Source organism: Diuraphis noxia, unplaced genomic scaffold (genome assembly GCF_037042655.1).
Source record: "Diuraphis noxia isolate RWA-SAM2 unplaced genomic scaffold, SU_Dnox_SAM2 contig0002, whole genome shotgun sequence".
Lineage (NCBI taxonomy): Eukaryota > Metazoa > Arthropoda > Insecta > Hemiptera > Aphididae > Diuraphis > Diuraphis noxia.
This window is the reverse complement of record NW_028301712.1, coordinates 40,445,666-40,473,625: the sequence shown is the minus strand read 5'-3', so window position 1 is coordinate 40,473,625 and position 27,960 is coordinate 40,445,666. Positions and strand designations below refer to the sequence as shown.

General features: G+C 31.3%; 2 protein-coding genes across 3 annotated transcripts in view; both read left to right on the top strand.

The window, feature by feature from the left end:
• Positions 1-22: 22 nt before the first annotated feature.
• Positions 23-10,275, top strand: LOC107164411 (MBT domain-containing protein 1-like). Its single transcript, XM_015512234.2, has 16 exons — positions 23-346; positions 1,693-1,829; positions 2,751-2,994; positions 4,109-4,317; positions 4,701-4,949; positions 5,016-5,145; positions 5,226-5,360; positions 5,424-5,541; positions 5,619-5,737; positions 6,905-7,152; positions 7,226-7,450; positions 8,322-8,565; positions 8,622-8,749; positions 8,810-8,917; positions 9,043-9,180; positions 9,240-10,275. Exons 1-16 carry the CDS (start codon positions 325-327, stop codon positions 9,378-9,380), a joined length of 2,595 nt encoding a protein of 864 aa, XP_015367720.1. The 5' UTR covers positions 23-324; the 3' UTR covers positions 9,381-10,275.
• A 1,146-nt stretch (positions 10,276-11,421) lies between these two features.
• crp (transcription factor cropped) overlaps positions 11,422-27,960 on the top strand; it is a 34,250-nt gene continuing 17,711 nt past the window's right edge. The window contains exons 1-2 of one of the 2 annotated variants that reach the window (XM_015512233.2): positions 11,422-11,917; positions 15,641-15,866. In XM_015512233.2, the coding sequence (XP_015367719.1) occupies positions 11,835-11,917; positions 15,641-15,866 (309 nt within the window). In that variant the 5' untranslated portion in view covers positions 11,422-11,834. The remainder of the gene's footprint in view (positions 11,918-15,640; positions 15,867-27,960) is intronic. The other variant, XM_015512231.2, reaches the window with a different exon arrangement.

Below are 27,960 nucleotides of genomic sequence, written 5' to 3'. Positions count from 1 at the left end.
ACCACCACCACGATTAAAGATAGATCTTTAATCCTGACCACCACCAACCCTATGAATAAATTGTTATCATTTACTGGCAACTGGCGAAGTGGCGTATGTTTATATCTTTCCTTTATTTTCTATTCTATTATTTGCAAAAATGTACCTAACCGTGTGCTTGGTGGCTCAACATTTTTTATAATGAAACAAATTCACACGTCGATCATCCATGTAATGTTCTATTCATAACTTGTTCGTTTGTCGTGATCGATGTCGATCCTATGCCATTACCAAATTCAATTTAAGTATTTCGATTTGTGGATTTGATCTACACTTTTCACGACAATGGATTATCCGGTTCATAAAGGTAAACAATCTTACAAAATTCTACTAGTTTATTCCTCAATCATTCATGTTATATTTATTAGTTTGACAAAGAAAACTATGTTTTTAAATTTAAATTGTGATCATAAGAATAATAAAATTATGGTCATAAATTAGATTAAATTTAGGTTAACCATATTTTAATTATTGCAGAAGTTATAAGTACTACTTGATTAGTTCTATTGATTTTAAATGTATATCTAAATAATAATAAATAAACAATTTTAAAACTTTAGACTGTATTTTCTATAAATATTATTTTGAAGTTATTAATTTATTATTCTTTAAACATAGGTAGTTACCTATCTCGAACGAGACAAAGTATCTAGGTATAATTTTAGATAAACGTTTAACTTGGAAACCCCATCTCCAAAACAAAAGGAAACTTGCCAACAGTAGACTCCATCTCTTCCGACCTCTTCTTAAATCTAAACTTAATCTAAAAACCAAAATGTTATTGTATAATACAATGATCAGACCTGTCTGGTCATATGGTATTCAAATATGGGGGATGGCCAAACCCTCAAACATTCGCCCCATCCAATCTTTCCAAAACATTGCCCTACATACTTTAACTGGTGCTCCATGGTACATGACAAACCTTTCACTTCACAACGACCTCAAAGTTACAAATGTCAATGACTACGCCAAAATTCACTACCACCGTTTCCACTCCCAACTCAACTCCAGTACTAATCCTCTCATTAAAGATATGGCTTCACTGCATATCCCAGGCAACCCCCTCGCAGGCTCAAACGTAATTGGAATCGAGATCTCCTTAAGTGATCTAAATCCGACTATAAGTTCTTAGGTGTTACCAATGGGTGACTTCCTTAAAAGTTGTTGTTTTTTTTTTAAATAAACTATGTATATATTCTATATCAAAATTACTAAATGTGCTTGTTGTACAGATTGTTTTTGAATAAAAAAAAAAAAAAAAAAAAAAAAACATAGGTAGTTAGTAGTTACTTGTTTATTTCTAAGCTGTTGTATCTACTTTCTACCTATTAAATTATTGGTTTAATTGATCACCGCAAATGGTTTTTGATAAAAAGTATTAACATATGAAAATCTTCTATAAAGTTAAACCCTAAAATAATGATATAATTATGTATAGGTACCTATGTAGTTTCATCTAATAATTAATTATTTAAAACAAAATATGATTACATTATAATAAATAATTTTAGTTATATTTATTAAAAATTAGAATTTCAATATTAATTTTAAATTTTTTAATATTTCTAGTACATTATTGTAAATTAATATAATTTTGTCTAAAATTAAGTTGTTAATTTAATATTTATAAGACATTTTATTTTATTTTAGATCATATGAATTTTGTATGGATGAATGGAGAAAATAATATGTTTATTCCCCATTCTGAAAATGAACACACTACAGCATTAGATCCGGTGTTCTTCAATAACCCTATGCCACCGACAGAAACTATTCAACCAAGAATGGTAATTATACATATTTATAACTATTCAATTTACTGTGTGGTTAATATTTATTTTTATGCATAAATACATGACCTACTTTTAGCATTGAGTTATATATGGTTATATATAAATATAATTGATTAAAATGTTAGTACACATGTGTGTATTCCAGTAAAACACAATAACCAGTACTTGATAAAAACTAATTGTGATAGGTTAGGAAGAAACCAATTTTATTATCAAACTGAATTTATATTATTAGTTATAATATACACCTAAATTATTTCGTTTGATCTCAGTTTTTACTAAAGATGAAAACTATGAGAGGTTGAATCCAAATTTAGTCCCTGTAATTTGTTTTAAATATAAATCCCTAATTTAGCTTATTGATTAAAAGTATTTCAGTATAATATAAGAATATTAAAGAATATTTCATGAAATGATTTAAAGTTACTTAAAATACAATTGACCCAAATACATTACATTCCAGTTGAAAAGCAGCCAATGATTGTCTGAGTTAGTACTAATTACTGCTATCATAATCTCATGATATATTGTATATTAAAAAATAAGTTATTAAAGAATAAAATATATCCATTAACTTCAGCAAAAAATGTTTTGTCAGGTCAACTTCTTTGATCTTTAGGTCTTAGAATTATCAAAATTTTAAACTGCACTGAGAAGAACTTTATCTATGTTATTGCATTTAAATTTTTTTGACAGAACTACCCAATTAATGTATAATTAAATGAAAAAAATAACCTAATATTCTCAAACCAATAAATAGTTTTTATGTAAAATTTGCCATGTTGTACGTTTGTAAGATGGAGACCACACATGCAGGTACAACATTCCTAATTAAATTTGCGTTGTTATTAAGAATGCGCTGTATATAATGTTAGTTATTAATTTTAACAAAATTAAATTAAATTATGTGTTTAGGAATTGAACAATTACATGTTATACAATCATCAAAAGGATGTGGATAACTCAAATAGAATATGGAAATTTCAAGCTCCACGTGGTATTCAAAATATTGGGTTTTGTGAACAAGGAAGAAAAATAAACGTACCTAGCTCACGAAAAATTAAACCTATTCAAAATCCTGCATTAAAATTAAAAACCCCTATCGCATATCAAAGAGATTCAGATCCTAACATGTTACCTATTGAAAAAGAAGGAAGAGGTAAAAATATACTTTAAATTTATACATTGTTTTATCAATTTATTTGTTAACAATGATATTTCAAATAGTATTCATTTAAACTAATAATTATCATAATGGTTTGGTAACATTTGATTTTGATTTGTAAATTTTATTAATCATGTAGAATAAAAAAATATAAATAATAACTGAATGTACTAATAAGTGGCATAACTGAATAACATTTTTTTTTTAAATTACCACTTCTTTTTTTACTAAATACTAAATTGTATGTAACAAATTACCATAGTAAAATATTCCTTGGGCCTAGTGCTATATAGGAGTGTGCTATAGAAATACTAGCCTTATTATTTTAGAATACATTAGGTATCTAAATATTCAACTCTGCAAAAGAGTATTGTTACATTGATTAATTTTGATAATAATACAAATCAGCTTTCCACAATAGTTTATTATATATAATTTATAATTGTTTTATATTGGGGTGCTAAAATGTTATTGCCTAATGGCTGTACAACCTTAAATTAAGGTACTGTGTTAACATAATATTATGAAACAAAAGAAACCAGTGGCACTGATACCAATAATAGATATTATTTTATACTTGTCAATTATTTTTCAGAACTTTTTTTTTTGACATGCAAAATAATTTTTGTTTATATTATTGTATTTTTTTTGTTTTTTGAGAATCAACTTATTAAATATATAATATGGCAGTAGCGGATCTGAAGGTCATTTGAGAAGGGGGTGAATTGGTATTAGAGATTGATAGGTACTAACAAAGGCGTAAGTGAATACACATATCCGATTTTCATATTTAAAAAAAATACCTTTTTTTTATCATTAATTTAACAGTTCGAAGTTATTGTTATGAGTTATGACTTTATGAATTTCATATTCATTTTATCGTACGGCGCTATAATTCAAGTAAAATAAGCCCTAGGGAGGGGAGTAATCACCACAAGGCCCTCCTAAAGTCTGCAACAGACCTATGAATATGATAATTATTAATTATGTATCTATTAATATTAAAATCAAATGTTATATTTTAAAAACTTTCAAAATATCTTTTATTGTATTTGCTTAACAAAATAATCTAAACGGTAAATATTACATAATTATTATGTTTTTACAGCTGTTTGTATGAATTGTGGTGCCATTGGTGTTAAACATTCATTTTACACAAAATTCAGAAATTTTTGCAGTCAAGCTTGTGTTAAAGCAGTTATGGTAAAGACTGGAGCCTATGGTTGGGCTGGAGAACCTAAAATAAAAAAAAATATTGCCGAAGAGCTAGAATCATCTTCTACTTCTGTAAATGATGAACATTTATTAACTGAAATGGTATGTTTTTTTGAATTCAAAAATCTTTGAATTACTATCTAAAAAATTGAGATTGAATATCAGTTAAAAATCAATGTATTTAATTCCTTTAATATTTAGAAGTACATTAAATACAACAATTATACACATTTTTTATTTATTACACATTATCACTGTGTTAAAATGAATATAATTTGGCACTTTTTTCTATGAACTATTGTCTATGACAACTAAAATGATTTAACATGTATTTCTGCATCAGTAGCTATGACTGATTAGCCCACCTTCCGCCTAGTAGAATTACTATTTGTTGAGAAAACTTCTCATTTGATAAAGAGTTTGTAGATGTGAATAATATTGTATATTAAAAATAATTTAAAATTGAATGATTATTTATTCTTTAGCCCAAAATTGATGTGGATATAGATAATTATCTTATTCCTGCTGCAAATAGTGAAGTTAAAGATCACCAAATTGTGGAAGATGAATCTGAATCTGATGATTCACTTTCTTTTACTACTTATCCTGTTGAAGAAGATTTACTGTTTCCTCCTGATAAAAAACCTTGTCGACCAATTCCTCAAACATATGATTGGGTTAATTATTTGACTAACAAAAATGTTGATGTTGTTCCTGTTCAATGTTTTCGTTATGTATGTATTAATATAGATAATAGTTTATATCTACAAGTTTGACACAAAAATTAATTTTATGAATAGGCTCCTATGGCTGATTGTTGGGATGATATAGTAATTGGAATTAAAGTTGAAGTTGTTAATACAGATTGTGATAATTTTAGTGAAGAATTTCCTGACTACTATTGGGTTGCTTCTATAGTTAATATTGCAGGTTTGTGTTTTTTGTGTATTGTATTATATTATATACATTATAATTACTATAGAAATAAATTAATGAAACTTTATTTCTAGGATATAAAGCAAAGTTACGTTATGAGGGATATGACTCTGAAGAAAGTTGTGATTTTTGGGTAAATTTATGTTCTAGTGTTGTACATCCAGTTGGATGGTGTGCAACAAGAGGTAAACCATTAATACCTCCAAAGTGTAAGTATTAAATTCAATAAATTTAATTTAATAATATTGTTTAATTTACTTAACATTTTTTAGCTATTCAATCAAATCAATGTGATTGGAAAGATTTTTTAGTCAAGCGTTTAACAGGAGCTAGAACATTACCTACAAATTTTTGTTTAAAAATATTTGAATCTTTGAAGTCAAAATTTCGGTAAAATTTTAGTAAATTATTATATATTTTTAACTTATTTAAATATGCTCTCTTAATCACACATTATTGTGTTTTAGAATTGATTTGAATTTGGAATTAATTGACAAAGAACATATATCAAAAGTTAAGGTAGCAAAAATTCTTAATATAATTGGTAAACGGTTAGAACTAAGGTATTATGATGATGAAGAACAAGGTAAGAACTTTTTTTGTACACTCTGATACACACCTTTCTCATACAAGGGTATCCTCGGGTACTTAAAGTTTTTTCTATTTTGGTCAGCTCTCAAAAAAATTGATTTTGTCAGCTTTTGATTCTGAACAGCTGCAGCCTTAAAAATGCCTTACTATATTCATTTTAATAAATCGTTCGAGAGTGAACACTCAGTTAATTTAAGTATGTCTGGTACAACCATTGCAAGCAGAAACCCCGTCATCTGAGTTTATACTTATATGAGACAGATTTTTAAGTTAAGAAATGTTGGTAGTGCAATATTTGTTTTCTCTTAGACCCATGCTTAACATAGATATATTGCATACATGTAAAATCATTTTTTTGTGATTTTTGATTGATATCTTGTAATGCAATTATAGATCATAATATTTTTGAACATTAGAAATATCGATTTTATATTTTATTATAAGTTTTTAGATAGTTAAATGAATGTTAAATTGTTTTGGGATAATATTTTAGACAAATCGATAAGTCATACCCTCAAAGATATTACCTTCTATTATTTTTGTATTGAATAATTTTACTCTAAAAATACTTAAGAAGATGCTTCACACATATTTGTTGTCTCCGTCTTACAAGTGTGTAACATACCAAATTTACACTTAGCAGATCATGTTTAATTCCGTTAGTTTAAAGATTTGTGTAAATTGACCTATTATGAAACTTGTTGGTAAGAACCTAGTAGGTACGTGGTTTTTTTTTACAATAACTTAGTTTTTAAGTGAGTTATGAGCATTTTTAATTTCAATTTTTCATATACATATAACTTGCTACAAAATTGAACTATCGTAAAATAACACACATACAAACACAAATAATGTTCTTATTATTAAGTTTCATAACAGGTTGATTCACTCTAATTTTTAAAGAAATGGAGTTAAACGTGATCTGCTGAGTGTAATTTGCAATGTTATGCATTTGGAAGATGAAGACTACAAATGGTTGTGTAGCGGGAAAAAAATGATTGTACATGAAAATGATTTGACTATGTTGTGAATGGGCCAAAAAATAAAATAAATAGTGCACTAATATTCTCTTGATTTAATCTCGAAGAACTAATATATGTATAGTGTTATACAGTTTTATAAATAAAATATTAACTATCAATTAAAATTATATAATTTATAGTATTTTGGGTACATGAGGACTCACCATTAATTCATCCAGTTGGTTGGGCTGGTCGAGTAGGCCATAGTTTGTGTGCTCCTGATGAATATTGTGATAGAACATCGAAAGGTTTACGCGACAAAGATGATGCTACAGAAGATCTTTTTCCAATGTCAATACCATTTAAGTCAGGATTTGAAGTTGGAATGAAGCTTGAAGCAATTGATCCTTTAAATCTTGCATCCATATGTGTTGCAACAATTATGAAAGTAATGATGAAAACAATATTTTGCTTAAAAATTAAAATATAATATTTATTTCATAAAATGTGTTATGTTCTAGGTGTTGAATGATGGCTATTTAATGATCTCTATTGACTTTTATAATAGTACGCCAAAAGATTGGTTTTGTTATCATTGCACTTCAGCAAGTATTATGCCAGCTGGATTTTGTGAAGCACATGGTATTAATTTAAAACCACCTCAAAATTCTATTAATCCTTTTGTATGGAAAGACTATCTAGTCAGTTCTAGCAGTATAGCAGCTCCAGAACATCTCTTTGATATGGTATGAGTTATACATAAATTATTGTATTTATATGTACAATAAATTAATAATTTAAATAAACATGGGTTTTCGGGGTGAAATATTCTATCTAAAATTTAGTTTGTTGACTTAATTCCATAATTTTGTATTTTTAAACAAGACATTAACAACTAAATATTATTTACAAAATAATAATGTAAATTATGTTATGTTCATGCTGTTTGATAAATAAAAGCCTTAGCCTATAAAAATATAGTCATTATATTAAAATTTATTAATATGTATTAAGTAGGTACTAAACTTGAGTAACTAAAGGTTAAGTTGTGCACGGTAGTTTCACAAATTATTTGAATGTTTTCTTAAGATGATGTCACTCTCGTCATTTTTTGTATCTGTGTAACTCTTGACTGTTCTTGTATTACAAATTATTTATTAATACTTAACTGTATGTCAATGTTGTGCGTTGTCGTATCTCAATATTGTATGTGATTTTGACTGCATTGATACATAGTAATGTAGTAGCTTACATGAATTAATTTATATTTTATTTGAAACATTCAACATTTTTCATAAAATTTGTTTTAATATTTTAAATTTTGAGCAGATCAATTATATGTCTATTTTAAAATCAATTTTCTTGTGAATGTCATCGCTTTTTGAGGTGATATTAATACTTTGATTTTCCATTTTATCATCTTTTCTGGATGGAAACTGGGTTTTTAATTAGTGATTGGGGGGGGGGGGGTTATACATTTTTTTAAAATTTTAACCCATATACAATGTAATTAATAATTGTCTATTAATTTTTATAAAAATAATGCTTGATACTATACTAGTCAGTACTACCTGATTATGTTAATACTTATACATTTAAATTAAAAACTGTCTCTAGGAAATACCCGATCATGGATTTAAATGCGGTATGAAACTTGAGTGTACTGATTTAATGAATCCTCATTTAATATGTGTGGCGACTATAGTAAGAACAGCAGGAAGGTTAATTGAAGTTCATTTTGATGGATGGGAAAATGACTTCAACCAATGGTTAGATTGTTGTTCCTCTGATATATTTCCAGTTGGCTGGTGTGAATTAGTTGGTTATAAATTAGAAGGACCTATCACACAACCCATGCAAGGTAATAATTGTAAAACTTAAATTCATTTAATTGATTTAATTAAATTTTTTCCATAGAGCATCGACCTAGTAAACATAAAAAGAAAAAATCACGGAAACATCAACGTGTACAAGCCAAAAAGGTTACTGTACCACCTTTAGTAGTTCCTATAAAGGTTCCTACTACTTGCTATACTTCTGTGGATGTAATAATATAAACATTATTATTATGAAACAATACTAATATTATGCATTATTTTATTTAGGTTTCTCAGAAATGGACTACTGACAGTAAAATAACTTGTGGAAGAAGTCCAGTTTCAGCAGCAGAACCTATTGGTCCAGATCAATCTCTACCAATTGCTAGTGTAAATGTTGGTATTATTTTTATTTTTAATTAAATGTATACAAATAATTATTTTATATATATCATCTTGGAACATTTATGAAAATATATAATAGATTGAACTTTAAATTAATTAACATTTATTTGTTCAAGAATGCAACAAGTATTAAAGAAGATGAACTAGAACGATCATTTTTGGAAAAAGATACAAATTTATGGAGCAAAAAAGATGTATCAGAGTTTTTACTTTTTAATCAGTGTGCCACATACTGTGATGTTTTTTTAAGTCAAGTAATTAGTTGAAAATGTCTATAATTTATATATTTTATTATACATAAAATTGTTTACAGAATATTGATGGTATACAATTATTGAATCTCACCAAAGAAGAAATTATACACATGACGGGAAATAAAGTTGGGCCATCACTGAAAATATTTGATCTTATACAAAAATTAAAAAACAAATCTAAAAGAAAAAAATACCTGTGAATTGACCTTATAACTTATGTTTGTGGATTTATATGCATCATATTTTATGTTATAATATTTAAAATGATAATTGATAATAATAATTATTATAACTACCTATGATTATTAGATCAAATTAAACTAAATGTTAAATAAATATGTATTTAGTATTTATAGTTAAATTACTAAATTGTCTAGTGAACAAATGAACACTATTCGACTTAGATTGGTTAAATAGTTTTAATTTGTATTTTAATTAATATTAGGAATAATAACAGACTAATAATGGAAATCATTTTTGCTCAACTAGTATTTTTAAATCTGATTGAAATAATATTCATTATTTTTAGAAAATTTTAATTTTTTATGAAAGATTGTAATATTCTAAATTATGTTAAACTGTTTATCATAGTATACATGGGACTAAGGGAGTTTCATATTAACACCAATAAAAGTGTTATTTTACAAATTCTTTACTTATTAGAGACATGATATGGCTATTTTAGTGTCAAGTTTTTAATCGGATGACTAAAATCATTTAAGAAATCACTTGTGTATAAAATATTACAAATTAAAATATTGCTAGAACGATTTTAATACTATTAATTTTTTTTTTTTATTAATATTATGATATGATAAATTCAAACAATAATACTGTATCATTATAAGTTTGTATGATATTTATTAATTTTTTATTCAACTTATGTATAATTTTAATATTTATTTTGATCATAAACAGCTAATAGCAATCACGATGGGAAGGGAGTTAACATACCTTTTCCATCACCACTGTGGCCTTTTTTATACTTACTAAGCAATAATTTGTACGCATTATTAGAATTAGATGTTATTGTAACATTGTAATACAATCGCAATCTAATAAAATATAGTTAAGTACTATACTATTGAATATTGATTTTTGACTATCTTATGGTTTTTTGTCATTATTATGATCTTTCGATAGCCAATAATTCATAAAAGTTAAATTAATTATTCACGCTAAGACAACGATAATACTTGACTTATTATATATTATTTTATTATTTTTAGAAATGTATCCCTATGAACGAATTATTCACAATAAATGTCGTGCACATGTATAAGAAAATCATACATGAGTCATAATTATTGTTAAAGTGAAAATCGTCAAATGTTTTGATGTATATAGAATATTCAACGAAGATTGGTAGGTACCATAAATAACTAGATACCAACATTGGCGATCAAAAACGTAAACTTTAATAATATTTTGAATTAATATAGTGGTGTACTCAAACCATAGTAAACAGTTATAACATTTAATAATTCAATGTGCCCATTTAGACATCAAGTATTCCTTTAAATCGACGGAAAACCATAATCACATTATTTTTACGTTCCCATTCTCCCATCAGCAAATTGAAGCGATACGTTTTAAAAGGTTGAAATACCTACCTACCAAACTGAATATATTATAAAAATTTTTATCGAGTACGACTTTAGTACTTGGACAGTGTGCCTGCTAGGTCACATCTCCCTAGAAATTGAATGGTCGGCAATACCGATCAACAAGTGTCAACGTTTTTAGAAATTGGACGCGACTGAGAGGAATTCGAAAAATTTCTTCATTTTGGGTCGTCGTAACATCACGGAATTTGAAAAAAATTGGAGGGGCAGGCTTAGTGGCCGTGGCGTACCCCGTACATGTATTGTGTGCTTTTCACGGTCGACGGAATGAATCACGTCACAGATAGTGTCGCTCCCTGGCGGACGTTACCGGGCCACCGCGGTCCTTGGCCATCGCCATATACCCGTCCGGTCTATCCCCACCGCCGCTGACGGGCCGGCCCGCATGTGAGCAGTACCCGTGTCAAAAAGGCCGTTTATCGGCCTTTATGGCCGTTTTGGTTGCCACTGATCGGATAACCCAAGTTGGTGGCCTTTACGTCAGGCCGTAGTCGCGACCGAAGGTCGCTGAGCGTAAAAAATGTTGGGAAAAACATGGTGGCCGCGTGCGTGGCGTACGAATACGCGCTTGTCGCTCTGGCGGCGGCATCGGTGCGCGGCGCAGCGGACAGCTGTTTCCCGCCATAACGCAGTTCATTGTGTTGGCGTACGTACGTGCATCGGTTACGCGCGCGCGCCATTTTTTTTCCTCGTCAGCTCCCCGTTGCCGGGCAAACCGCCGCCGTCACCGTACGAACGCCCCGTCGTCGAAACCGCGCGCAACCCGACCAGAATTTCGCGTCGTCCGCCAGGCGAAATTCACCGAGGTATAATAATTTTAGTAGTAATTAATAATATCGACGATCGCGGAATAATTACAGTTCGTGTGCGTGAGGTATCGTTTGGAGAGTAAAAAACAAGGGGGACGTAAGTTTGTTCTGACCGTGCGCTACCCCCTCGCCAAAACAAACGCCCAAAAACCGCCTGTCCGGTTCGCCATCGCCGTAGTCTCGCGCGCGACCAACGTCGGATCGGCGTTTCGCACGTATCATGGACACGGCTATAACGATCAGATCGGAAGACCGGTTCGACGATTTGCAGCACTACGACCACGAGGATTTGAACTATTGCAGGTGAGTGGAATTTTCTGTTTTTGTGCGGGAGGGGATGGGGCGATATTTAATTATTGGTATCATTTTACAAATTAATGTCGGTTTTCGAATCTGTCTGCATGTGTGTGTGTGTGTATGAGTGCATAGTTATCTGCCGTGTCGTACACGCCCGTCAGCTGTTGTGTGCGGTGTGTTTATCAATGTGCGAGAATGAAAACAAATGATCGATAACAAAACCATCGTTGTTTATCATTTCCCATCAACAGCCGACTCTTTGTGATGACAACATACGAAAGTAGTTGAGATGTTGGGCTATATTGACGACTAGTCGGAGATCGGCATTTAATCGGTGTATTTAATCGCGTAGACAGAAATTGTATTTTGCAATTTTATCGCGGCCATCGTTTTACTGGAGTTTTTTTTCACTACTAGGAATTATCATTTTACTTTCGAAAAAAATCCTCTGGTTGGATCGCCCCCAACTCCCCAACTACTAAAGCAGGCTAGGCCTCGCGCGCGGCAGATGGTCGATCGGTCGCCGGCATCCAGCTGTTGTGCCAGCTGTCCTCCCCTATTGTTGTCGTCATCCTCACCGCGCGCGCTCTCTTGTGCGCCGGTGTGTGTACTAGTCGCCGCCGGCAACCGGTTTCGACAGGCACAGCTGTCAAAACGGCAGCGTACACACCGGTGGTGTATAATAATAATAATTATTATCATTATTATTTTAACTACAAGGCATACACAACGACGACGGTTCAACTATGTGCCCCGTCGTGGTGTTTGGTTATTTTTTTTATTCGTTGTCAGAGCATCGGTGGCCGGCCGGCAGGCTACACGGCTATGTAGGCCACGCTCGGTATTCATGGTGGCCCTCGTGGAAGGAAGGCCGCACACCGCCACACCGGCCGGCCGGCCGGCCGGCGTGCGTGGTTCCGTGTGCGGCGGTCTGAGGAGCGGGGCACGGATGGTTGGAGCGATCAAGACTAGCCGCCAGCCAGCCGTCTGCGGTCGGCAGTGCGCGCGCGCTCGATTTCGCCCGTCCGTCCGTGGGCAGAGCGTCACCGCCGTCGCCGTCGCTACCCATCCTGTCTGGAGGTCACGGCGTCGCGCAGGCGAGGGTACTCTGCCGCCGCCGCCGTTTACAGCTGACGAACAGAGATAATAATTTGTATAGTCCAGGACGGAACGAAATGCGTGATTTCGATGGCTGGTGGGCGGAGGGGGCCAGACGATGATTATTTATGGCAAAGAAAAATGATAGTAATAATAAGCCGCACAAGGACACGGACGTGCAAAAAATAGAAAGAAATAATAAAAGAATCGTTGATGGCGGTGGTAAAATTTAGAGAAGGAGAAGAGTGCGTGCTGACCACGCCGAAACGAGTTCGAAAAAAATATTATACCATAATAAAATGACCATAGATATGACGTTATTCTATGCCCACCTACTTATTTTACTTTTATTGCCATTGCGTCAGGTTAGGTTAGGTTATGTATATACAAGTATATTATTATGTATGTTCCTACAACCCAGCTTTGGTCTTAAAATATCCTCTTAGTCATGCGCACATGAGTCACTGAAGCGTGATAAGGTTAAGCTTTTTGTGTATATTTCGTCGAACGGCTGAAAAGTTACCCATGTTCAGATGTCAAGTAGTGTAGTTTTTTATCCACACGTAGTATTTAACATTATTTCTACCAGGTTGCATGTTGTTCTCTGTGTGATATACAAACGTCTATACTGTCAATGTACTCTCGAATATACACCGTTCTAAGTCTAGAGTTTTACATGGCAACCATACAAATAAATCATTTACATTATGTGTAATACGTTTAAACAGTAACCATCAGGGTTATGGTATCTTCGCATTTTTACCTGTAGACAAAACTGCTGTATGTAAAACACTGCGTGTTTCACTCGTATATTTTACGAATTAATATCTACCTGCGTTGTGTATAAATACCATATTAATATCAAATTTGCATTAAATTTCGTGTTTACTATATTTATATTTGGACTTTGAAATTAGTTAAAACTATTATTATGTATAGATGTATCAAATTGCATAATAAACCTGTTAAAAGATGCCTATTCAAGATGTTAGGTAATACGCTATATTGTGTTTCTCTATTAATCCAAATAACGGATTGAAAGAAAATTCTAGATGAATTCTATTGTTATTTTCGAACCACAATTTTGATTAAACATAGATAATGCAAAAGAAAAGTTGAGAAATAGGTGTTTTAAAGAAGTACTTTTAAACGAACTAATAATTGTGATAATTTATAGTAGGTAACCAATATTTTTAAATTCATTGGCTTTTTTGGTGAACAAAGATCGATACATTTTATTTTTAAATTTGTATTTTTTTTTAGATTTTTTACTGTTTGGTAGTCACGTGTCATTTTTAAAGTAACAGAATCGATAATTTTTTTTTGTTCAACCCTGTTAGCACAACTACACCGTTAAAAAATGTGTGGAAACTTCAGTACTATTGTATATTACCCATATATTATACAGTTTGTATGGTAACAAACTAACACAGTTTTTTGCTCCTTGTATAAATATATCAGAAAATAACCCTCCCGTTAATATTTGTCTATATCGCTCTGACATTATATCGTGCCACGATGAAAAGAAAATACTTAACATAATATAAGCGCTTGCAAAAATAAAAAAATTAATGATGTATATTGAATTAATCACTGCTATCGTCCTATTTGTTGTACAAGTTGTTTTGCCATGCTTTGATTTGTTTAGTGTTTGTCGAGTCAATACCGTTTATAACTTGTTTATTAGATAAAGTATGATGATAATGAAATGACGAAATGAAAAAATTTATCAGAAAACTCTTATGATATTATAAAACAATACCTAATATAGTATATCGGCGTGGTATTACGGGTATAGTACCTACAATTTCGAGTTATAGCGGATTATTAATTCGTAATTATTAAAAATGTCAAAATGTTCTCTATACCTGTGTGATTTCTTTACTTTTTTAGCCTAATGCTTATCCTACACTTACAATGATAATTCTATCAAAACACTATAGTAAGGTTAGAGTAGTAGTTCTAAGGTTGAAGCTCTCTTGTCATCGATTAAAAATTTAAATAAAAATAAGCATATTAGAAAATGCCACACTACCAAATCAAGAATTAACTTCGTATTGTAAAATATGGGACTGTAATTTGTATTCAATTTAATTATATTTTATTGTGCGTACATGTTTGGGGGCGTGGATAAAACTTGAAGCTCTGATTTTAGTATTTTACTCTATATTCTATAAGAGTCAATCCCATTTTTAGGAGTTTTGGTCTCAATTTAGTTGAAATTTTTATGGTATAAAACCTTTTTATTTAAAAACTTATTACCTACATTGTTAATATAATTGGGTATGATTCCAGAGCTGATTTTATTATAATAAATACTTTTTATTATGTATGCTTTTATATTTATATGTATACTAGTACATAGTTTTCGTATTTTGCATTTTTTATGTACAACCATACAAAGTGACCTAGAACCACCGTGTACATTTGCGATCAAACATCCTGCAATTAGGGTTTCTTTACACCTATCGTTCTTTCAACGTTTTATAAATATTGTTGACAGCAATGATACCTATTATTCCCATTTAATTATTGGCACCGTAGGATTATTTTTGGAGTTAGCTATAAATCACTTGTCTCCTACCTTTTAACGTTTCAATATACTGATATTAAATTGATTTTTACATATAGTTTGACAAACGCATCTGAGGAAGGTGTGGATTCACCTCCAACGGGACTTACACCCATCGTGGTAGGCCACAGGACACCCCAGATGAGCGTCACCATGGAGCACGAGAAACGAATGCGTCGAGAAATTGCTAACTCCAACGAAAGACGACGAATGCAGTCAATAAACGCGGGCTTCCAGAACCTGCGGACGCTCATACCACACCACGAGGGCGAGAAACTCAGCAAGGTGAAAAAAAATATTAATTATGCTTTAATAACTATTTATTTTTTTTTACTTTTACAATAAATGCAAGTGTAGATTTAATATAAAATTATAAGTATATAGACGTATTAAACATAATTATGTTTGTATAAGTACGCACACGTTTCAACGTTATTATTTGGCGGGCTACGTTGGTGTTTTTGTTTTTGGCGGTCGGAAAACGCCGCATCGTCGCCTTTTTACTATCGTTCTGATTATTATTATTATATTTTTACGTTTGCGTCGTCCTTGTCGATGTGTGTACACATAATAATAATATACGCGCAACGATTTCATTCATCGAGCCCATCATTGGCGGCGGCGGCGGCGGCTCGAGTACACAATAATATTATACAGCATACACACACAACCCTCACACCTGCTACAAGTACGTAACAACGTAACTCTGTAGGTTTTGTGTGTGTGAGTGTGTGTCGACGGCTGTGGTACGCGACTACGCGAGACTCGTGGGGCCACGATATGGGTGCCGCAGCAACGGGCAGTCAGCTGTTTATCTTTTGGTTTATTACATGGCGTGCTTGTGTGTGTGTCTCATTGCCCCGTCCGACCGAACATCAATCGAAGGTTCCCACTCTTTTTTTCTCAACGTAACGACGTTTTGTACGACTATTATAATATAGTACGACGTCGTTCGTACGCAAAGACCGCCGCCGCAGTTGTACACACGTTGTTCAGACCACAGCTGATGAAACCGGCGGTTATAGAATTATTTATCACTCCTCCCTCCCGCCGTCTTAACCAGTATGTGTACACAAGCTCTCGGACCACTGTTGCCAACTTCTAATAACACAAACAAAATGTATAATAATAATTATAGAATGAATCAAAAAAATCACTTCGGATCAGCTATTAACTTGTCTGGTCCGTAAACGCCGCAGATGTGTTGTAAACTGTGACGGTCGTACGGGTTGAAATGGTTGAATGTTACGACGTAAATAAAATTATTTCCATTTTCCTCCCGCGTTTGGGTCACGACGACTGGTATAACTTTACTCTGCGAGCACAGATCGCCGTCGTCTCGGGTACCTGCGGCTCGGTTGGTTCAACGCACTCGTTGTCCTTCACGCCTATAGTTTCTCAGAACTGACTTGTTCTTCAGTTCTCCATTACTTTTCCGTTCGCTGTGGTGCATCCATTATTAACTACGTCCCGACCCCACTCCACGTCTATCGTCCAGTGTAATGTACGATAATTACAACAGTACATAGTTGCGTCGATCGTGCGTGCGTGAAGTTTCGTTATGTATTATTTTTAGTATAGTATATACAATGTGAGAGCGGCTTAACGTTTTACCTACGTCTGCTGGTATTGTTTCTAAAAATAGACGACACGTAGGAAAATAAAATATGCACGACTATTCCGGGGGAACATTATTAAATAATAATAATATATTACAATCGTCAATCATAGTTGCTAGTCGTGTACCTCAACTGACCTACGGTATCCGGTGACGTGGTCTATGTTTCTATGTAGTGTGTCTGAGCTTGTAACTCGCTTTATGGTCACGGAGTCACGGTGATCATTTCGACGGGTAAAAAAATAATAATAAACAGATAGAAACAATTGCTTTTTTGAAGCGATGTTTCCGTACGTGGCACATCGTGATCGATGACGACGTGAAGCTCGCGGGGTACTCTTTTGGTGGCAGTGGTAGATGCCCCACGCCCCGCGACGCTATCGATCCCGTCGCGCGGGAGCTGACGTCAGCCGACCGTACGCTTGCGCCCGTACGTGACGTCAGCATCGTTACTACCACCACCCGACATGTTTTTCGGTGGGTATATCGACCCCGCACACCGCCGTTTTTCGAAACGCTTTTTCGAAAAATTGCGCATCTTCCCCTATCCACTCCTACTCACAGTATCCGGTGACCCGTTTGGTTACCGTGGTAACGCGTCTCCAATTTCTTCCTTACGCAAAAACTCATGTAAGGGCTCTTCAGATTTAATGAACGGTTAAAATTGTCGCGCTCATCATCACGGTCTACTACTACTACTACTACTACTACTACTGTCTACTACTACTACTACTACTATTACTACTGCTACTACTACTACTACTATTACTACTACTACTACTATTACTATTTTTTTTTTTAATCAGAATTGTCGAACCGGGGGAGTACTGCCTCTGCTCTGCATTCCCGCCGGTCCGCCATCATTTATTGGTATAAAACTACTACTACTACTACTACTATTAATAATATACTAATCCAATAATTTATTATTTTTCCGTTTTTTAATTCTAGAACAGTCGTAATGCATAACAAATACATTAAATATATTGTATTGTTTCTCTGTGTGATAACGGAGCCCAGATGTTATGATATTAATATTAAGAGTGTATAATGCATTGTCAGAACGCATTTTTCAGCCGACTGGTGGTTTCCACATGGTTGTGTCGTGTCGCGGTATGTTTTCGTTGTGTGTTTTAGGTATGTGTATCTAGAGATAATAATGCGTATCATCCGTTACCTATATGTTTTTACCGAGGGGCAAACTGTCGGAGAGAAAGTTGTGCGCGGGAATTGACCGACAGGAAATGACTCAGACGCGCGCGGTAGATTTTCATTCAACGCATTGCCGCATATGGATAACCGGGCCTCGGGTCAACCGGCAACTATAATACACACATACCTATAATAATATATAGTATTATACGCGTGCATTCCATTGGAGGCGGCGGTGGTGTCGGTGTCGGTTCATACTATAATGTATGTACTAGGTGTTATTGCGCATGCGCACATGTGGTATGTCTACGACCGCCGTCGCGTGTATGACGTGACGCTACGTTCGTCTGTCGCGTGTGTATAGTTAGTACTACTACAACTATTTTAGTATGATAATAAATTATAATAATAACGTACGGGGCTAGTGCGAAGAATTCTTAAATATCCAAAGTTGCATATCACGTTTTTCACTGTTGACTCTTGGATCATTGAACTCATTAGGGTCGAGGGCTCCTTTTATAATTACTTTATTTTCGTTTTCGGGGATCGTCTAATTTGAAAATTTAATTTTTAATGTTTGGTAGCATAAAAGGATGAGGAGGGAGCCACTGCATTATATTATGTATAACATGGTCGAAGTGGGGTACATAATTGATTTTTGAAAACCATTCAGTTCAGTCGGTGTTTTTATGACTACGCCGTCCAAATATTAATTTAATATTACACTTGAGATATCCTAAGTATTTATGTACTTAAGTAGTTAGTATTATATATGCATGGTTTAAAAAAGTGTTACAATTCATTTTTTTTAAACCATCGTTGAGTTTTACGCACTTGTTATGTGAACATATGAAATGTATTCATTTGGAAAAACATAGAAAAGTAAATAATAGTATAATTTTAAAGTTGCGATTTGTAAAGCATATTATATATTATCTATAAGTTTGAATTTTAAATGTTTTCCTTTACAAATTGTTAGTAATTAAAAATAAACATTTCTATACAACAATCATATTAAATCGTATATATTCTTTTAGGAGATAGACTTCAACCATAATACTTCGTAACTATAATAGTTGAGGTGTCGTGTTATATTGTATGTTTCGTGGTCAATTATTATTTATTAGTAAAGGGTTTGGATTAAGAAGCGATGTTATTAATTTTCTTAGAACTATAATTTTTATGCAAGTTAATTTCTGATACTATTTTTATAAATGCACTTCTTTGATTTTTGTTATAGGATGTTCTTTTGATATGTTTGTTATTAGAGGTACATAGACTGCAGACTATGGTACATTTGTTTTACATAATTAATTTTTTTTTTATTACACGCAATCAACAAATACTGTTATGAAAATATAAATAAATACCTAATAATAAACTGTTATGATTACAATCATATGTTCCTCTTTTCTATGAATGCAGAATGTTAATATTACTGTTATATTATGATAGGTTGGATTAAACCCCTGATTAAACTAATGTTGAAAAATCAATTTATCACAAACATAATATTGTATTCAAAGTATTACGCATGAGTAATAGATACAAACTTAAAAGGATTTTTCACCACACTTCGTTTATGTTGTAATTCTACTCTATGAAACCATAAAATATTATTTTACAAAGTTCAAGTGTGTTATTACCTTTTTTATCCTAATAAATATTATGTTCTGAGCTTATACCTAATGTAGATACTAGATACACAATTGTATTATAAAATATTTATGTATTAATGTGTATAGAGAGAGTACCTAGTTATATAGATATAAATATACCTAAAATAATACAAAATATTCTTATGAATTATTTATCTTTCGAAGACAACTTGTATGAATGCACTACCTTATTCGTTGGACTTTCGCTATAAAATGTTTGTATTTGTATAATATATACATTTTATTGGTTCCTAATGTTTAAAAATATACCATTTTTTAAAATCTTAAATTTATATTGTGTTTTTGTTTTCTTATGTTTGCATACATTTTTATAAGTATTGTTGTTAGTAGATTAGGAATTCAAATAAACTAAATTGAAGGACAGTGTTTACAGAAATATAACAACTCTTGATGTTGTTGTTGGAGAGCGCGGGGATATAAACGCGATGTTTCAGATTCATTCGGAAATCCTTTAGGAGGACGTTACACCCGTATGTGTTGTTTCCGTCTTACAAGTGCGTAATATACCAAATTTTGCGCTCAGCAGATCACATTTAGCTCCGTGAGTTTAAAATTAAGAGTGAATTGACATCTTTTAAAAATTAAAGGCAACATTATTATCGATGGCTTTTCATAGGCGTTTTATTATATTTTAATTTTAAAGCGAGTTATTAGTATTTTAAAATTGTGAATTGTTTGTATATCTTAAAATACTCATAACTCGCTTTAAAATTAAAATATAATAAAAATCTTATGCAAAGCCCTCGATAATAATGTTACCTTTAATTTTTATAAGATGTCAATTCACTCTACATTTTAAACTCATGGAGCTAAACGTGATCTGCTAACTGTAACATTCGCTGTGTTACGTACTTGTAAGACGAAGACAACACATGCGGGTATAACGTCCTCTTAATCTTTTCACTCTAATATCACGGGGTAAAATTTGAAACAAGCTATTATTTTATAGACTTGCTTAGTTTCCTGAGAAATAAATGTTAAGTTTATATTTTCCCTCTAATAGCTTCACTCATGAATTTTTTAGTAACCATAATCAACCTTATAATATTAAAATCTAATATGGACGCGACGATCATGTTCAATGTATTATTGGTGACAAGAGCTTTTAAACGTAATTTAATAACCAGTAATGTATTATTAAATAATAACGTATTATTACGTGTTGTTATTTTGTTAAGCGCTCGCTCTATAAAAACATTTGAGGTGAATTTCATGTTTATAAAATACTACCTAATATCCCAATAGGTATATATTTTTATTTTATGCATCTGTTAAAATAAGAGAATTTTTCAAAGTTCATTTTTTGTGATTAGATAAGTTTTCATTATTGCTGTCTACTATGAATTAGTGTGCGCCGGGCATTGCCGATTGAGCCCTGTAGTTATCTAAAGGCGGGGAAAACTCCACTTTTCTAGACACGTTTCTGCTAAAAATAATACTTTAAAGCTATTTTATTCTGAAGTTAAAAAATTGCAAAGATTATAGTACAGGTAAACTTCGTATTTTTGTTTTTATTTTATGTGTAAAATATTGCTTGGAGTAAGGAGTTGTTATTTATTTCTATATATTATGTTACATATTATATTACTTATTAAATACTTTTATCAATGACTTGGTAGTTGGTAATGATGCGATAATCTGTTTCAATCAGTTTAATTAAAGTGTAATAATAATATACAGTATATTAAATAGACAAATGAAGAGGATAGAAGCACATATATTATTAGTTCTACTGTACTGAAATGTTCTGTTGTGCTTCGCCTAGAAAGGGATAATAAATAATGCTTTAATATCATTTTGAAAAATATTTTATGATCGTTTCTCATTTAATTTTGGTATGAAGGATTAAACATTAATTTAAATCTGTTTAATTTAAAAAGGTTAAACTCGCTTCTTATTAGAAATGACATACACTTTAATAATTATTGTGATTTTTGGCATTTTAAATATACTTGTAACCAATCATAATGTACACGAAGAGCAGCAATATTCTCATCAGGCTAAATCAAAATAATTACCTACGATCTACTTAAAGCCACATAATTTATATCACATTAATCCTCGCATTAAACAATTTTCATCCACCTCAAAGAAAAAAAAAACATTTTACACTTTATAAGACTTTTTTATATTTTTTTATAATTCTATTTTGACAATGCTTTTTTTCTTTATAAAATATAAAAATCTAAATGTACTTTCGTAAATAATTAGCGAATGAGTGAAATCGTGTAATACATCTTATATCATAATTATGATAAAGTTCAACTCTAATATTTGTTTTATTTTTAAAGAGAGTATATCTATGATATCAAAAAGTAAAAATAAATTTGTGACCTCTATAACTATCACAAGTGAACTGGTTAAATCATTATTTTATGTTAAAACTTGTTTTTCATTGAAAAATTTAAACATATATTATAATAGGAACATAATTTTTGTTATACTCAAATATTCAATATACTTAATCTAGCTTTTTTTTTACACCAAATTTATTTAGCCTAACACGAACTATAGTTTTATATAAATTTATTATTCTTTATAACTGATTTTAATGTACAGCTAAAATCTTTATTTGTCTTAAGGTTTAGTGCCTATACTTTTTTTTTTTTATAGATTTAATCGATGTGAATTCTGGTATATGGTTTAAAATGTTAAAATATTTTCGAAATAGCTAAATTTAGTTGGTGTTATAAATAATGAGCTAGGTATATTTTAATATGTTGATAACATTTTATGAACTCGTTTCAAATATACCCATTTTATTATGCTTTTAGGTTTAAACATTATTTTACGTAATATATTGTATAATACCTGTTATAAATGTTATATTTTATATTCGTTAAATGAGGACATTTATAAATAATATACATAACATATATTGGTAGGTACCTACATTTTTTTATTTTACTCATTCACAATTTTTTTTATTAAACTACTGTATTATTATGCTATTTTATTAATTTTAGTAATATCACGTTTAGTATTTAGTTTGAAAAACGTTTGTTAGATAGCAATAACAATATAGGTATGTTATATGCACATATTAAATTGGTAAATATTGTGTTCAATCTGTATTGATTTTATCCAGGTTAGACGCATACTCGTCAATTAAAATGCACTTTATCATGTCGTAGTCATAACACTCTTAATAAACGCGTGTTCAACGTAATTCATTACCTACTTCATTTGTACCTACTTAAATTTTTATTTTGAAATCTACTACAAAACGCTATTTTCTTACATCTTATTTATTGTGATGGTTCACTTGTAGGCTAAAACAAAATTATTTTAAAATTAACAACCATGTTTCATCACGTGTATTCTTATACATCAGTCACATGCGTCTGCACCTATTTAAAATTCCAAACATTAAAATTGATAAGTACTAACGAACTACTAACGACGTGAGTTTAGACTGTTTAGAGCATTGCTCGAATTATTAAAAAATGCGGAGTACATTAAAAGTAGAGAAAATTAAAAAATGTATACTAATTTTACTAAAACTTATAAACTTAAACAATGTGTGATCTAAATAGAATAATTAAGTGGGTGGTACTACTAGATTACTGGACTATTAAAAACAGAAAAACTAATTTTTTTGATCGCCGGGGCCGAACGCGCGGGAATTTGGTTAGCAGCTGGTTTCATTACCAACTATATAGTTTGTTTAAACCGTGATTAAAATTCCTATATTTTTCCTACCGTTGACTGTCGTAAGTTCGCCGACTGCAGCGCAGCTGATTATATTAGTATCAGCTTTTACTCGTCGTCGACGATCATCGCATGAATTCAACATGTGGACACGTTAAAGTCTCGTCCCTCTGCAAGAGAGCGGTGTTAACGATTTTGGGGATGTCACGTACGAATGTACGATAGCGGAACAACCGTAGTAGAGTATTTCGCCGGTCCCTTTCGGGCGTGGCACCAATCTTCTGTGATAATGTATGTATAGTGTATGAGAGTACGCATGATATTGTATAATAAGGGATGAAAGTGTACGGCATGGTGGTGTAGGAGACGTTGACGTAAAATATTCCCAAGTTACATGTTTTATACCTGATTTATATATATATGTATAATTTGTATTATTATTATTTTAGTCTGCGCATGCGCGTATATACTACGGGCTGTTGGGCGGCGGCGCGATTCGATGTCGTGTGTAACCCGCGTGGCGTACAATATTATACGCGTGGTTATACCGCTGCGTGTGTGGATATAGTAAACCGCCGTCGAGACGGCCTAGAGGGTTTTTATTGATCCGTCTGCGTCGCCGTCACCCGCGCACCCGACTACTATAATTTCCCCTCATGGTAGCTGTTTAAGGGCGTTGTCCTGTGCTCTTAGGAGGAGGGGGGGGGGTGAAAATAAATATAAAAAAAGTCATTTTCGGCATTCATTAATTACGACGACGCCTCCGCTGCCACCAACGAATGATCGATCGAGGCACGTGCGCCAAACATACTTTTCCGTCGTTACTTGATTGATGATTAATATTCGTAACGCGAGTTTCCGCCAGATCCCCAGGATATAAATGAAAATTGAAAAAAAAAATTAAATTAAAGGGGTCTGTCTTTCCCGCACCCTCCTGTCGACTAACTAATGTAACCCCCTATGCACTATCCACCCATTTAAACCCACTCGTTCCATATTTTGAAACCACATTTCCACGGTACGATGGTAGATATTATAATATACGGTTTGCGGTAAATGGTTCTCTATAAAAAACAGACACTCACACACATATATAATATATATAGTATATACGTAGCACAATTCTGCAAAAATCCTACCAGGGACGTTTCTGATACAATAATTGATTCAACTTATGTAAAAAATAAAAATTGTCCCCAGCATCCACTCTTGTTGTTTTTAGGAAATATTTTCGAATTTCAAACTTAATGTTTAAACCGTTTGGAGACAATATATAGAGAAATCAATTTGTCATTTCCTCAAAAATATTATTCTTTATCAATTTTATAATGGGTGATTTTAAACTAAGATTCTTCAAAAACATTTAAAAAAAAAATGATTCTGCGTAAATGCGTTTTGACTTATGTTGCTCGTGGGAGAGAAAACAAACTGTGTTGACATCCTCTTAATGATTTTTCGCTTCGTTACAATTATTGTTGATTTTTGTTTACAATAAATTTTCGTATTGTCGAATTTAAGGCGGATAAAAAAAGTTCGAGATATTGTCGTTAAACATAATAAGAATTTACTGTTTAATATTTGTTCCAAAATTATGATTGAAAAACTCATCTTTCTCTATAATATCTAGTTTGATTTGCACATTTTGGTTTACTGCTTTGTAAAATATTTCTAGAAATTTAAATTTTGAATTATACATTTTCTTTGCTTTTATTATACAAAATAAATGAATGCACACAGTTTATATTCTTATATATAGGTAGTGTATTCAAAGTTTAAATATATCTTAAATCAGATATTTAATTTTTGGGCTAGGCTATAACTGTATGTTAACTTGTACAATATATATTTTCAAATTGATCATATATGAATTTTTTCTCATCACGCATGGGTTATAAGTTAGTAGGTAGGTACTAATATTATGAAAATTAAATTTTAGTTCAATAATTACCAAGTATTAAGTATACCTTCTTTGTAGGTACCATATTATATTATTTTGTATTATATAATGTTTTTAACTGAAATTAATTAGGTTAATTTTAATTATCAACTTCAATATATATATATATATGTATATATTTACCTATGTGGAGGTATATTTCTGTTTTGTATTGTTTTAATAATTAATAATTTCTATGGTTTCACAAATAATACCTTTTATATTTACATTTTTGTCCTCGAGATGATAAATATTTTACTCTTTTTCCTTAATAATATTTGTAATGTTTTGCATTTTTAAATCAATAAGTTTAAATTTGTATTGTAGAGTAAAATAAATTTTAATTAAATATTATTTATTTGTATCGTTATAATAGTTCATTGTGTAATTTTATTCTAGCTATGACTGCATTTTTTATAACAACGCCGTATCGTTTCAATAAATTATAAGTACTGGTTTTTATTTAAAATTACAATAATATATTATGATTTTTTGAATTTATTATTGACATACAATTTATTGAAATACAAATACAAAATTTTGGTTATAGTTAATACTTAAAAAGTGTAATTTTTAATGATTATACTTTCATATTTATAAATAGTTTGTCAACGTTGTAGTTATTTTTTTTATTTTAGATTTTTTGTCCGACAAAATTATGAAAGCAGTACTTGTAAGTTATAAGCTCAAAATGTATTTCGAGTTGTACTTATTATAATGATAAGAAAGAGAATATTTCTTTTGATTTTCAATATGTATTATACAACTAAGGTCTTGTTTCTAAAATTAAGTCTATTGTTATTTAAAATACACTGTTTTTCTTTTATGCTATACTTCGTATTTTTTAGAAAGTCATTATTTAATGTTTTTTTATTTCAAAAGAAATTACGCTTCACTTCATTATAATTGTAACTACATGCCCATTTAAATTATTCTATTATTTGTTCTAATTTTAAAATAAGTGCCGCATAAAGTGTTTCCTTGATGTAGTAACAAACGCAAGGGATTTCAACTATACGTCTATACTGACATATTTTAATCGATTTTCATAATTTTATATTTTTATGACTGTATATTATTGTATAGACTATAGATAACGTATATCTTTATTTACACTGACTTTTGGAGTTTTGAATAATGTTTTCATATGAATTAAAATATATTCTATTATGAACAATTTAATTTTACTGCAGAGTAGTTAAAGATTAATACATTTTCACGGATTTCAGAACTACAGGTTTTCGTAGACAGGTTAAAAACAATCGTTTTAATATAATGTATTCTCCTACTAGTTCTTTTTGAATTCCTTATTTAAATTTTAAATTTATATGTTGTATGCAGATTGTTAAAATGCAACGAACCGTTTTTTGGTATCTCAAAGCATGTTTTTTACTACATAAACAGAATGCTAACCGCAAACATTCAACAGATTGACTCAAATATATTAAGTATCATTACGTCTTTAAAAAATTATATAGCAATCAGGTCTGTATTTTGATCCACTTAACAATTTTTTTTCCATTTTAAGTTGTCTATAACTATCGTTTGGTTAACTCGATTATGTAGGTACTCGTAGTATAATAATGCGTTTACCAATTGTATACCTAAGTGCATGGTTTTCATATTTTTCTGGTACCATAATTTTGTACACTGCGTCAGTTCATTTGTTTTTATCGTCATTGTTTGGAGCTGAATACGATGTTTTTTAAATAATTTTAACTAAGCTATTTAGGTGAGGAAAAATGTATTTCGATTCTTGAAAGATAATCAACCAGACGATTCCATCTCATTATATATTTATCGTATTCCGAAGAAAATAAAAGCATTATATAGTATTATTTGTGTTATTATGGCGTTGTTTCACGTGTAGAACCGTCTAAAACATTATAAGGAACGGTTTAGTTGGAGGTCTGTTAGTACTAACTCTTTTATGGTATTGTATAATATTTTACTGAATATTTTAAATAATTATAATTTGAAATGGTTTAACTAAATTATAAATTATGGTATGCAGTATCTAGAAAAACACCTGTTTGGTTTTGAATAATTCAATTTTGGCCCTTTTATGTACGGTGTAACTTTTCTGTAGTTCGTTACATCACGTCTTCTAGACGTCCGTGTAATATACTTTAATATTGCTGCGCTCTTGCCCTATCCTCTCGACCTGAACATTACTGCAAAGCATTTGTTGACAACTATTTTACCGTCTTGCCGAATGCCGACAAAATATTGATCGCAAATCTTTCTCACACCGACATTTTTTATTTCAAACGTATCACAACAGCATTTATATGAATAATATGTCTACATAATATCCTATTATTCCGTACACTATTCAATGAT